This window comes from Drosophila ficusphila, unplaced genomic scaffold (assembly GCF_018152265.1).
Source record: "Drosophila ficusphila isolate 14025-0441.05 unplaced genomic scaffold, ASM1815226v1 contig_412, whole genome shotgun sequence".
Classification (NCBI taxonomy): Eukaryota; Metazoa; Arthropoda; class Insecta; order Diptera; family Drosophilidae; genus Drosophila; species Drosophila ficusphila.
Genome location: NW_025064326.1, coordinates 4,708,553 through 4,722,203, shown reverse-complemented (window position 1 = coordinate 4,722,203; position 13,651 = coordinate 4,708,553). Strand labels below are relative to the sequence as shown.

The window sequence follows — 13,651 nt, the reverse complement described above, 5'->3', positions numbered from 1 at the left end:
GAGGCCAATCAAATTGGCACACTGCACTTACATAACACCGCCAAAAAGCACTCAGCACACAGCGTTTAACCAAACTAAACGAAGTGGCTTTCGAACCACTGCACCTGAAACGTAAACTCCCTCGATTGGAGCGATTAATGCGAACACCTAACTCGTACTTGTACTCTAATCCGCTACAATAATACCACAACTGCAATCGGATTAATCAGCTGAAAACCCCAACGCCAGGTGTGTTGTACTGTACTAAAACCGATTCACTCGAGAGTAAATAATGAAAACACCTCTCCACGTTTCTCTCTCCCCTCTCTCCGAATCACTCTACCCCCAATAGAACGCATTGTCAATGAGCAGGTGACCCCCTGCGAACCCAATCCCTGTGGCTCGAACGCGGTTTGTCGCGAGAGGAACGGCATCGGCTCCTGCCAGTGCCTGCCCGACCACTTTGGCGACCCGTACCAGTCGTGTCGTCCGGAGTGCGTCCGCCACTCGGACTGCGCCTCGAACAAGGCGTGCCAGCAGCAGAAGTGCCGCGATCCCTGCCCCGGCACCTGTGGCAGCAATGCGGACTGCAGTGTCACTAACCACCTGCCCACCTGTTCCTGCCGCATTGGATACTCGGGCGATCCGTACCGCTACTGCCATGTGGAACCACCCCAGCGTAAGATTGTCCACCCTAAAACCGCTCTGTTCGCCCCTGACCTTCGACCCTTTCTAGCCCCTGCCCGTGTGACCGAACCTTCTCAGCCCTGTCGTCCCTCACCGTGCGGTCCCAACTCCCAGTGTCGCGAACTCAACGGCCAGGCCGTGTGCTCCTGCCTGGAGCTCCACATCGGTCTGCCGCCCAACTGTCGACCCGAATGTGTGTTGAGCACCGAGTGTCCCACCGATAAGGCGTGCATCAGTCAACGTTGTCAGGACCCCTGTCCCGGCACTTGTGGCATCAACGCCGAGTGCCGAGTGCGTAATCACGCACCCTTGTGTCAGTGTCGCCAAGGATTCACCGGTGATTCCTTTACTCGCTGCTATGCCCTTCCACGTAAGAGTGTACCCCCAATAGTACCGATCCCTCAGTTAATGGTAATGCCTTCCCTAGCCCCGCCACCTGAAATTCAACGGGTTGAGCGCGATCCCTGCCTGCCTTCGCCTTGCGGATTGAATAGTCAATGCCGCAATGTCCAGGGAGTGCCGTCGTGCTCTTGCCTGCCAGAGTTCTTGGGAGTGCCGCCCAACTGTCGACCCGAGTGCACCATCAGTGCCGAGTGTCCCTCGAACCTGGCTTGTATACGCGAGAAGTGCATAGACCCCTGTCCCGGTTCATGTGGCTATGCCGCCGAGTGTAATGTGGTCAACCACACGCCCATTTGTGTGTGTCCAGCTGGCTTTACGGGGGATCCGTTCAGCAGCTGCCGACCTGCCCCGCCACCCGAGCCAGTGCAACGTAAGAAAACTAAACAACCAACAAGAAACCAAAGCTTTAACCAATCAACCCACCTAACAGAGGAATATGTGGATCCCTGCAACCCATCACCTTGTGGCGCCAATGCCCAATGCAACGCTGGAGTCTGCTCTTGCCTGGCCGAGTTCCACGGCGATCCCTACTCCGGCTGTCGGCCAGAGTGTGTTTTGAATTCGGATTGTCCCCGGGACAAGGCTTGCCGTCGCAGCAAGTGCGTTAACCCCTGTCCTGGAACCTGTGGCGAGAATGCCATCTGCGATGTCATTAACCACATTCCGATGTGCAGATGTCCCGAGCGCACTGCTGGCAGCGCCTTCATCCGCTGCTCCCCGGTGCAGAGTACGTCGAAATGGTTACCCCTCCCAACTGTTCCGCTAACCATCCCCACCATAGTTTCAGTTATCAATCCCTGCCGACCCTCGCCGTGTGGTCCCAACTCCCAGTGCCGCGAGGTTAACCAGCAGGCAGTTTGCTCGTGCCTGCCAAGCTTCATTGGAGCCCCACCATCCTGCCGACCCGAGTGCACCTCGAACTCCGAGTGTGCACCCACCCAAGCTTGTCTCAACCAGCGCTGCGGCGATCCCTGCCCCGGAACATGTGGAGTGGGCGCCAATTGTGCTGTCGTCAGCCATAGTCCCTTCTGCACATGTCCCGAGAGGTTCACGGGTAACCCCTTCGTTCGTTGCCAGCCCCAGAGTAAGGATATTATGCCAACAAAAGAGTCACCTTTACAAGAGTTCCCTTTCCCAGTCGAGCCTCCTGTTCGCGACGTTGCCCCCGTTGACCCTTGCCGCCCATCTCCCTGTGGACCTTATTCCCAGTGTCGTCCGGTCGGCGAGGCGCCTGCCTGCTCCTGCCTGGAAACCTACATAGGACGTCCACCGAACTGCCGGCCAGAATGTGTGACCAGCTCGGATTGCGCCAGTCAACTGGCCTGTGTTAACCAGAAGTGCGTCGATCCGTGCCCAGGACGCTGTGGCCTCAACGCCGAGTGCCATGTGGTCAGCCATGCGGTGCAATGCATTTGCCAGCAGGGCTTCAGCGGAGATCCGTTCGTGCAGTGCAGACCGGAGATCGCTTATGAAAACGAAATCCGCACCCCATGCAGCCCGAGTCCTTGTGGACCGAACGCTGTATGCCGTGATCGCAATGGAGTTGGATCTTGCCAGTGTCTGCCACAATATTTCGGAGATCCGTACGCGGGTTGTCGCCCGGAGTGCATGCTCGACTCGGATTGCCCGTCCAATAGGGCTTGTCAACAACTGAGATGCCAGGACCCTTGCCCAGGAACTTGTGGTCTGAATGCCAACTGCCAAGTGGTGAACCATTTACCGACATGCAGTTGCCTCACCGGATATGTGGGCGATCCATACCGCCTATGCAACCTGCCGCCAGAACGTAAGCGGCAACCGTCCACATTTTCCTTCCCTTTACTCAAGTCCAATATTTTAGCACCGCGCAACGAGTATGTGGATCCCTGTCGACCCAATCCTTGTGGTACAAATTCTCAGTGTCGCGTCTCCAATGAGCAAGCGGTTTGCTCTTGCCTGCCACAGTTTGTGGGAGCGCCACCTTCTTGCCGACCCGAGTGCACTATTTCCTCGGAGTGTTCTGTGGATAAGGCGTGTGTCAATCAGAAATGCGTGGATCCCTGCACAGCGGACACTTGCGGAAGCAATGCCGTATGCAGAGTTCGAAACCACAGCCCCATTTGCAGTTGCCTCAGCGGCTTCACTGGCGATGCTTTCACTCGTTGTTTCCCCATTCCACGTAAGCCCGAGACTGTTAATCCTTGGGTAACCAATATTAAAACCTCCCGTACCACAGCACCGATTATTGAGACCAAGGAAGAACCTCTGAGGGATCCCTGTATACCAACACCATGTGGTCCTAACTCCGAGTGTCGCAACATCAACGGTGTTCCTGCTTGTTCATGTCTGGCTAACTTCATCGGCCAGGCACCAAACTGCCGCCCCGAATGCACGATAAACTCGGAGTGTCCTAGTCAGCTGGCCTGCATCAACCAAAAGTGTCGCGATCCCTGTCCAGGAGCCTGCGGTCAAAACGCTGTTTGCAGTGTCATTAACCACACTCCACTCTGCGCCTGCATCGATGGTTATATAGGCAACGCATTCACCAACTGCAATCCCAAACCTCCAGAACGTAGGTGTTTCGATAGGTTTTTCGGATCCAAAGAGCTTACCTCCTTTCCATGTACCTCCCTTTGTAGCTCCAGCACCTCCAGTCGCCGACGATCCTTGCAACCCATCGCCTTGCGGAGCCAACGCGCTCTGTCGCAATGGCCAGTGCTCTTGTATACCCGAATACCAGGGAGATCCGTATGTCTCCTGTCGCCCAGAGTGTGTTCTCAACACCGATTGCCCGAGAGATCGGGCCTGCGTGCGCAACAAGTGCATCGATCCCTGCCCCGGAACTTGTGGCGTGAATGCCCTGTGTGAGGTCACCAACCATATTCCCATTTGCCGCTGCCCAGAGCAGATGTCCGGCAACGCCTTCTTCGAGTGTCGACCGGTGCCGCCTGCCAAGATTCAGGATCCCTGCCAGCCATCGCCATGCGGTCCGAACAGTCAGTGTCAGGTGGTGCAACAGACTGCGGTCTGCTCCTGCCTGGCTGACTACGTGGGCAGTCCACCGCGATGCCGGCCGGAATGTGTGGCCAACTCCGACTGTCCAGCTGACCAAGCTTGCCAGAATATGAAGTGTCGCGACCCTTGCCCCGGAACTTGTGGCTTCAACGCCCTCTGCAACGTGGTCAACCACCGTCCCTTCTGCAGCTGTCCCACTAGCATGACCGGAAATCCCTTCGTGAGCTGCCAGCAGCTAAGTAAGCAACCTCGGTTATTCTATCCCACTCACATGCTGACATCCGAAGTTCTTTTAGTAATACGCGATGAAAGACCTCAAAATCCATGCCAGCCTTCGCCTTGTGGGCCCAACTCCGAATGTCGCGTGTCGGGAGACTCACCTTCTTGTTCTTGCTTGCCCGAATTTGTGGGTGCCCCGCCAAATTGCCGACCTGAGTGTATATCCAATTCGGAGTGTCCCACAAACCAGGCCTGCATTAACCAGAAATGTGGGGATCCTTGTCCAGGACTTTGCGGTCAAAATGCAAATTGCCGGGTGTTCAGTCACAGTGCCATGTGCTTGTGTGACAGTGGCTTCACCGGAGATCCGTTCAGTCAGTGCAGTCCTATCAGGGATACTCCTCCCGAAGTTCTGCAGCCCTGCAACCCCAGTCCTTGTGGCGTTAACGCGAAGTGCGAGGAACGTGGTGGTGCAGGATCATGCCAGTGCCTGCCTGATTACTTCGGAAATCCCTATGATGGCTGTCGACCCGAGTGCGTTCTCAACTCTGACTGCCCCTCCAATTTGGCCTGTGTCAACCAGAAATGTCGCGATCCTTGCCCGGGCACCTGTGGCCAAAGCGCCGAGTGCCAGGTGGTCAATCACCTGGCCACGTGCAATTGCTTGGTTGGTTATACCGGAGACCCGTACAGCTTCTGTCGCATTATTGTCAACGAGCCACGTAAGAATAAATCCCCGATTGCCCAAGGACTCTGTGATCATCGATGGTTATTTTTAGCTGAACGCGTGTACGTGAATCCTTGCCAGCCGTCTCCTTGCGGTCCGAACTCGCAGTGTCGGGAGATCAACGAGCAGGGCGTCTGTTCCTGCTTGCCAGAGTTTATAGGTTCTCCGCCCGCCTGTCGTCCGGAATGCACCAGTAGCTCGGAATGCGCTGCTGACAAGGCTTGTGTGAACCGCAAGTGTGTGGACCCTTGTCCAAATGTTTGCGGTCAGCAGGCTGAGTGCCGCGTGCGCAACCACAATCCCATTTGCACCTGTCTCAGTGGATTCACGGGTGATCCATTTACCCGTTGTTACCGTCAGCCGCCGCCACCAGTCGAAATTGAACGTGAACCCCTCGACCCTTGTGTTCCTTCGCCTTGCGGAGCGAACTCTCAGTGTCGCGAGATTCACGGCACTCCATCCTGCTCTTGTCTGCCCCAATACTTGGGAACTCCACCCAACTGTCGTCCGGAGTGTTCTATCAATGCCGAGTGTCCCAGTCATCAGGCCTGCATTAATCAGAAGTGCCGCGATCCCTGTCCCGGCTCTTGTGGCCTCAACACTTTGTGCAATGTTATAAACCACACGCCCATCTGCAGTTGCGTAGCGGGTTACATCGGTGACCCATTCAGTGTTTGCAATCCGGAGCCAATTCCAGAGAAAAGTAAGAACTGTTCTCAATTGAATCCGAAGTTCATAATACATAACTTCCCTTTTACCAAATTAGTACGCGACCCACTGCCGCCGGAGGATCCGTGCAACCCATCACCTTGTGGCTCGAATGCCCAGTGCAACAATGGAGTGTGTTCTTGCCTGCCCGAATATCATGGCGATCCGTATACCGGTTGTCGTCCTGAGTGCGTCCTTCATACGGATTGTGACCGTAGTCAGGCTTGTGTGCGTCACAAGTGCGTTGATCCCTGTCCCGGTATTTGTGGCACCAACGCAATATGCGAAGTTTTGAACCATATACCCAACTGCCGCTGTCTGGAAAGAATGCAAGGCAATGCCTTCGTTCAGTGCAGCCCAATTCCACGTAAGAAAACTCAACCCCAAGCCCCTTCCCTTCTCAGTTACTACAAAGTCACGAAATTTACAGAGCTCGACGTTGTGCAAAATCCCTGCCAGCCTTCGCCCTGCGGACCCAATTCTCAGTGTCGCGTTGTTAACCAGCAGGCCATTTGCACCTGCATTACGCCTTTCATAGGAAGTCCACCGTTCTGTCGACCGGAATGCACCACCAACTCGGATTGCCCCTTGAACCTGGCCTGTCGCAACCAGAAGTGCATAGACCCCTGTCCAGGCGTTTGTGGTCGTGGTGCCCAGTGCCATGTGACCAATCACAGCCCATTCTGCCGATGCTTGGAGCGCTTCACGGGCAATCCGTTCGTAAGTTGCCAGCAGATCATCGAGCCACCGGTGCCACCACCAAGACAAACTTGTCTGCCGTCTCCTTGTGGACCGTACTCGCAGTGCCGTGAAGTGAACGAGTCACCTTCCTGCACTTGTCTGCCGGACTACATTGGAGCTCCACCAAATTGCCGGCCTGAGTGCGTTACCAGCTCAGAGTGTCCCACGAACCAAGCCTGCATTCAGCAGAAGTGTCGCGATCCTTGTCCAGGACTGTGTGGACAATCTGCAGAGTGCAGAGTGATCTCGCACACCCCAAGTTGCGTGTGTCCGGAAGGCATGGAAGGTGATCCGTTTACTCTCTGCACAGAGAGGAGGATTCAGGAACTAGATCAGTTGGACCCTTGCAATCCCAGTCCTTGTGGAGTCAATGCCCGCTGTACCGCTAGACAAGATGCTGGCTCATGTCAGTGCTTGCCTGAGTACTTTGGCAATCCGTATGAGGGATGTCGCCCTGAATGCGTTCTCAACTCGGACTGTCCGTCGAACAGGGCTTGCCAGCAGCAGAAGTGTCAGGATCCTTGCCCTGGAACTTGCGGTCAGAATGCGATCTGTAATGTCCTGAATCACGTGCCCAGTTGCAGCTGCACAACAGGATACTCCGGAGATCCGTACCGCTCGTGCCTCCCAGAACGTCGCCCAGAACGTAAGAGCAATGGTCAAAGTGTATTCGTTTTAAAAAACTTAAAAGAGTTACTTGCATTTATAGCCGTTAAGGAGTACGTCAATCCTTGCCAGCCATCGCCATGTGGCCCCAATTCTCAGTGTCGCGAGGTCAATGAGCAAGCAATATGCTCATGCTTGCCAGAATATGTGGGTGCCCCGCCTGTTTGTCGACCCGAGTGTACGATATCCTCAGAATGCCCAATCGACAAGGCTTGTGTAAACCAGAAATGCGTAGATCCCTGTCCAAATACTTGTGGTGATCAGGCCATCTGTCGAGTGGTGAACCACAGCCCCATTTGTTCCTGTCGCGCCGGTTACACGGGCGATGCCTTCTATCGTTGCTTCCCCAAGCCTCGTAAGTTGTTTCCTCCCAAAACGGTTATCCCCAGTCTTAACTGCCTTCATTATTCCAAAGCGGTACCACCCACACCTGTGCAAAAGACCCCGGTCGACCCTTGTGTGCCCTCTCCTTGCGGGCCCTACTCGCAGTGCCGCGCCCAGGGAGATGCTCCCGCTTGCTCCTGCTTAAGTGGATACTTGGGAGTTCCTCCCAACTGCCGTCCCGAGTGCCGCATCAACGCCGAGTGCCCCAGCAGTCAGGCGTGTATTAACGAAAAGTGCAGGGATCCCTGTCCGGGCTCCTGCGGCTATGGTGCCATTTGTAATGTGATCAATCACACGCCTAGTTGCACCTGCCCGGCGGGATACTCGGGTGATCCGTTCAGTCAGTGCCAGCCCTTGCCACCACCGCCACCAACACGTAAGCCCCATCAAACGACTGTAAAGTGTAAGAAGGATTCAAAATGTCGAACTTTCTCAGCGGTCAAACTGGACGATCCGTGCAACCCCTCGCCTTGCGGTCCGAATGCTCAATGCAACAATGGAGTCTGCTCGTGTATTCCCGAGTACCATGGCGACCCCTACAGCGGTTGCCGTCCCGAGTGCATCACCAGCGCAGATTGCTCACGTGAGCTCGCCTGCTCGCGCCACAAGTGCTTCGATCCTTGCCCGGGAACCTGTGCCCCCAACGCCATTTGCACTGTGATCAATCACGTGCCCATGTGCACTTGTCCGGAGGGCTATAATGGCAATGCGTTCGTTCAGTGCCAACCTGCACCACGTAAATATTTTAGGGCATGTCCGAAACCGAGCGATTTCCCAACCCATGATTTCCTTTCAGCCCCTGTTCGCATTCAGCCTTGCCAGCCCTCTCCGTGTGGACCCAACTCCCAATGCCGCGAGGTTAACCAGCAAGCTGTGTGCTCCTGTGTGTCGGGATACTTTGGAACGCCGCCACTCTGTCGTCCGGAGTGCACATCCAACTCGGAGTGCCCCACCCATCTGGCGTGTGTGAACCAAAGGTGCAGTGATCCTTGTCCCGGGTCCTGTGGTCGCAATGCGCAGTGCAGTGTGGTCAACCACAATCCCTTCTGTACTTGCTTGCCACGCTTTACTGGCAATCCGTTCGTGGGTTGTCAGCAGATTATCGAGCCACCGCGTCAGGACATTGTGCCTCAGGATCCTTGCCGTCCTTCGCCTTGTGGTCCCAACTCTGAATGCCGCGCTGTGGGTGAAACGCCCACTTGTACGTGTCTTGCTGATTTCGTGGGATCACCGCCCTATTGCAAGCCCGAATGTGTGGCCAACTCTGAGTGCCCTTCGAACTTGGCTTGCATTAATCAGAAGTGTCGCGATCCTTGTCCCGGTTTGTGCGGTTTCAGTGCCTCTTGCCGCGTAGTTTCCCACACAGCAATGTGCATTTGCGATGCCGGCTTGACCGGGGATCCCTTCACCCAATGCCAGCCCATTGTGCAGGATGTGGAGATCATCAATCCCTGCCAACCGTCGCCTTGTGGCGCCAATGCCGAGTGCATCCAACGAAATGGAGCTGGAGCCTGTCAGTGTCTTACGGACTATTTTGGAAACCCGTACGAGGGCTGTCGACCGGAGTGTGTTTTGAACTCGGACTGTCCTTCGAACAGAGCCTGTCAACAGCAGAAGTGCCGAGATCCCTGCCCCGGAAGCTGTGGACAGAACGCCGAGTGCAATGTCGTGAACCACACGCCGATGTGCAACTGCTTCGCGGGATATATTGGCGATCCCTATCGCTACTGTAGCCAACCGCCAGAACGTAAGCGAGTTCCAATTATTCAAGTAGTCTTACTAAACTTGGTCGTAGTCGTGGATGTAGTTACTAATTCTAAGCGTTGTTTTGTACTGTACTCTAACCATAACTAGCTGTTGTCCATGAGTATGTGAACCCCTGTCAACCGTCTCCCTGCGGACCGAATTCCAATTGTCGCGAGGTGAACGAGCAGGCCGTCTGCTCCTGTCGTCCCGAGTTCGAAGGTGCCCCGCCCAACTGCCGACCCCAGTGCACCTCGAGCTCTGAGTGCGCCCCCAATAGGGCGTGCATAAACCAAAAGTGCGTTGATCCCTGTCCCGGTGTCTGTGGCCAGCAGGCAATCTGCGAGGTGCGCAACCACAGCCCCATTTGTAGGTGTCCCACCGGCATGGCCGGCGATCCCTTCGTGCGCTGCCTGCCCCGACCAATAAGTAAGAAGAAAGAAACCTCAATTGTGTTCTCGACCAACCCTAACCCGCTCTGTCCAATGTTAGTTCCCCAACCGCCCCTGAGGGACTTAGTTCCCTACCGCGATCCCTGTGTGCCCTCACCCTGTGGTCTGTACTCATCCTGCCGGAATCAACAGGATCAAGCTATTTGCTCGTGCTTGCCAAACTACTTCGGCACTCCGCCGCATTGTCGTCCCGAGTGTACCATCAATGCGGAGTGCCCCAGTCACTTGGCCTGCATCGGCGAACGGTGCCGAGATCCCTGTCCCGGTGCATGTGGTCAGCAGACCGAGTGCCGGGTCATCAGTCACGTCCCCAGTTGTGTTTGCCTGCGGGGCTATGTGGGCGATGCCTTCCTGGCCTGCCACCCTGCACCACGTAAGAGTTTCCCTAAGCTTAACCCTTATCCCGACTAAGCAAAAACCCCTTCACAGCCCCACCAGCCCGAGAAGAGCCACGCGATCCCTGCAATCCCAGTCCCTGCGGCAGCAATGCCATCTGCTCGAATCAGGGAGAGTGCACCTGTCTGGCCGACTATCAGGGCGATCCCTACGTGGCCTGCAGACCCGAGTGTGTTTTGAGTTCAGAGTGTCCCCGAAACCTGGCCTGCGTACAGCAGAAGTGTACTGATCCTTGTCCAGGAACCTGTGGCATCAATGCCATCTGCGATGTGGTCAACCACATTGCAATGTGCCATTGTCCCGAGAGAATGACGGGCAATGCCTTTGTGCAGTGTTCCCCAGTGCAACGTATGTTAATCCCTCCATATTGTGAGAATCCCAGTTTATTTCTTTCCTATCCCTCAGTGGATGTATACCGTAACCCATGTAATCCCTCGCCTTGTGGCTCCAATGCCGTATGTCGAGAACAAAATGGTCAAGCTGTGTGCAGCTGCCTTCCCAACTACTTTGGGGTACCGCCCTCTTGTCGACCAGAGTGTACCACCAACTATGATTGTTCCCCAAGCTTGGCTTGCCAAAACCAGCGGTGCGTTGACCCCTGTCCAGGATCCTGTGGGGCCTATGCCGAATGCCGAACTGTGAGCCACAGTCCTATCTGTAGTTGCAGACCCGGCTACACGGGCAATCCCATCGTCCAGTGCCACCTGATTAGTAAGTTTGGAAGCACAAATACCTTGAAGCAAGAGCATAAATTAAATGTCCCACCTTTAGTTGAACCTCAACGAGACCTTGTGCCCCAAGATCCCTGCCAGCCTTCACCTTGTGGACCCAACAGCGAGTGTCGTCGAGTGGGAGACACGCCCTCCTGCTCTTGCCTCTCGAACTTCTTTGGCACTCCACCCAACTGCCGGCCCGAATGTGTTTCCAACTCCGAGTGCAGCCAGCTGCATGTTTGCACGAATAACCGCTGCAGGGATCCGTGTCCGGGTCTCTGCGGCACCGATGCCGTTTGTCGGGTGATCAGCCATAGTGCTATGTGCTACTGCCAGCCGGGTTACAGCGGCGATCCATTCGTTCGTTGTGCACCACACATTCAGAGAGAACCGGTTAAGATTGTGCAGCCTTGCAACCCGAATCCTTGTGGCTCCTTTGCCGAGTGTCGGCAGCAGAACGGAGTCGGCTCCTGTCAATGTCTGCCGGAATACTTCGGCAATCCTTACGAGGGATGTCGCCCCGAGTGTGTGGTCGACACCGACTGCCCCTCTCAGCTGGCCTGTGTCAATCAGAAGTGCCGTGATCCCTGCCCCGGAAGTTGTGGCCAAAATGCCGAATGCTTTGTGCGCAACCACTTGCCGACTTGCAACTGCCTCAGCGGCTATGTGGGTGACCCCTATCGCTACTGCAACATCGAACAGAAACGTAAGAAGTCCCACCAATTGCAACCCCTGAACGCGTTTTTAGACACCTTGAAATCTTTTACAGCAATTCGGGAATATGTCAACCCCTGTCAACCGTCTCCTTGCGGACCCAACTCTCAGTGTCGTGAACAAAATGGTGTGGCCACCTGCTCCTGTCTTCCGGAGTATGTGGGCACTCCGCCGGGATGCCGGCCTGAGTGTACGGTTTCTTCAGAGTGCAGTCTTGACAAGGCCTGCGTTCGTCACAAGTGCATTGACCCTTGTCCTGGGGCCTGCGGCAGTTCTGCCAGTTGCCGGGTTGTGAACCATGCTCCACTCTGCTCTTGTCATGCAGGTTTTACAGGCGATCCATTCACACGTTGTTACCCCATTCCCCGTAAGTGTTTCAAGCTTGAAAAACTCGCAGAGGTGTTTATGTCTCCCCCTTCTCGTTTAGCTCCACCTACGCATATTGTCCAAGACGTAGTGCGTGATCCTTGCCAACCCTCGCCTTGTGGAGCGAATGCTCAATGCAGACAGTCCCAGGGCCAAGCCATCTGCTCCTGTCTGCCCAACTACTTTGGTGTCCCGCCCAATTGTCGACCTGAGTGCACACAAAGCTCGGAGTGCCTTCCCAGTCTGGCCTGCATCAATCAGCGATGCGCGGATCCCTGTCCCGGCTCCTGTGCCTACAACGCCCTTTGTCACGTGCGCAACCACGTGCCCAGTTGTCAGTGCCCAGTGGGCTATGTGGGTGATCCGTTCACCAGCTGCCATCCCGAACCTCCTCCGCCACGTAAGAATTGAAAATGTGTGATTGTTCTTGGTTCAAGTGTAATTCCTTGCCCTTACCCTTAGCGACTCCCATTGCCCTTGACGACCCGTGCAATCCTTCCCCCTGCGGAGCAAATGCCCTGTGCCAGAATGGCCAATGTTCGTGTATAGCCGAGTACCAAGGAGATCCCCATGTTGGCTGTCGCCCGGAGTGTGTGTTGAATGCGGATTGTCCGCGCAATCGGGCTTGTGTTCGTCACAAGTGTGTGGATCCCTGTCCGGGGACGTGTGCCCCCAACGCCATTTGCGATGTGCTGAACCACATAGCCATGTGTCGCTGTCCGGAGCGAATGACAGGCAACGCCTTCATTCAGTGCGAGTCTCCGCCAGTTTCGCTGGCACCTCCGGATCCTTGCTATCCCTCGCCCTGTGGGCCAAATAGTCGCTGTCGCGTGTTGAACAACAACGCTGTGTGTTCCTGCATTGAGGACTTCATTGGAACGCCACCCAATTGTCGACCGGAATGTACCCATAACTCGGATTGCCTGCCTAGATTGGCATGCCAGAGGCAGCATTGCATGGATCCTTGTCCAGGAACTTGTGGCTTCAACGCTCTTTGCCACGTGGTGAATCATGCACCGATTTGCACTTGCCCACCAAGGCACAATGGAAACCCCTTCCTCGGCTGTTTCCCAGAACCTGTGAGACGTGATGAGATCATTCCACGGCATCCATGCCAGCCTTCTCCCTGTGGTCCATATGCCAAGTGCTTGGCCGTGGGAGACCAGGCGCAGTGCAGCTGCTTGCCTGAATACATAGGAACACCGCCGAACTGCCGGCCAGAATGCGTGACCAATTCGGAGTGTCCGTTCGATAAGGCCTGTCTCAACCAACGATGCCGCGATCCCTGCCCAGGAACCTGTGGGGCAAATGCCAATTGCCACGTTATAAGTCATGCTGCCATGTGCTACTGTCTACCAGGCTACACAGGCGATCCATTCACGTCCTGCCGTCAGGTTCCATTGATTCAGCAAGCCGAGGTTATCCAGCCATGCTCACCAAATCCGTGTGGAGCCAATGCCGTGTGTCGCCAAGAAGGCAATGTGGGTTCCTGCCAATGCTTGCCCGAATACTACGGCAATCCATACGAGATCTGCCGTCCGGAGTGCGTTACGAATAACGACTGCCCGGCGCACAAGTCCTGTCAGCAGATGAAGTGTCGCGATCCCTGCCCAGGAGTCTGTGCCTTGAATGCTTTGTGTCGTGTGATCAATCACCTGCCTACTTGTCATTGCCAAAACGGCCTAGTTGGTGACCCCTACCGCTACTGCCAAGTTCCCGAGAAACGTGAGTTGTTTGCTGTGCGTCTCCTGAGGTCTGAT

General features: G+C 55.5%; 1 protein-coding gene across 1 annotated transcript in view; it reads left to right on the top strand.

Annotated features, from left to right (window-relative positions):
* LOC108101266 overlaps positions 1-13,651 on the top strand; it is a 108,771-nt gene that overhangs the window by 71,540 nt on the left and 23,580 nt on the right. Inside the window, 25 exon segments of the mRNA XM_043207965.1 lie at positions 332-658; positions 716-1,036; positions 1,094-1,438; positions 1,499-1,795; positions 1,850-2,152; positions 2,207-2,854; positions 2,909-3,226; positions 3,284-3,619; positions 3,687-4,301; positions 4,359-5,003; positions 5,061-5,711; positions 5,775-6,083; positions 6,147-7,103; positions 7,167-7,478; positions 7,539-7,883; positions 7,944-8,243; positions 8,304-9,254; positions 9,362-9,679; positions 9,743-10,075; positions 10,132-10,446; positions 10,504-10,809; positions 10,870-11,517; positions 11,581-11,892; positions 11,953-12,291; positions 12,354-13,616. Of these exon segments, the coding sequence (XP_043063900.1) occupies positions 332-658; positions 716-1,036; positions 1,094-1,438; positions 1,499-1,795; positions 1,850-2,152; positions 2,207-2,854; positions 2,909-3,226; positions 3,284-3,619; positions 3,687-4,301; positions 4,359-5,003; positions 5,061-5,711; positions 5,775-6,083; positions 6,147-7,103; positions 7,167-7,478; positions 7,539-7,883; positions 7,944-8,243; positions 8,304-9,254; positions 9,362-9,679; positions 9,743-10,075; positions 10,132-10,446; positions 10,504-10,809; positions 10,870-11,517; positions 11,581-11,892; positions 11,953-12,291; positions 12,354-13,616 (11,814 nt within the window).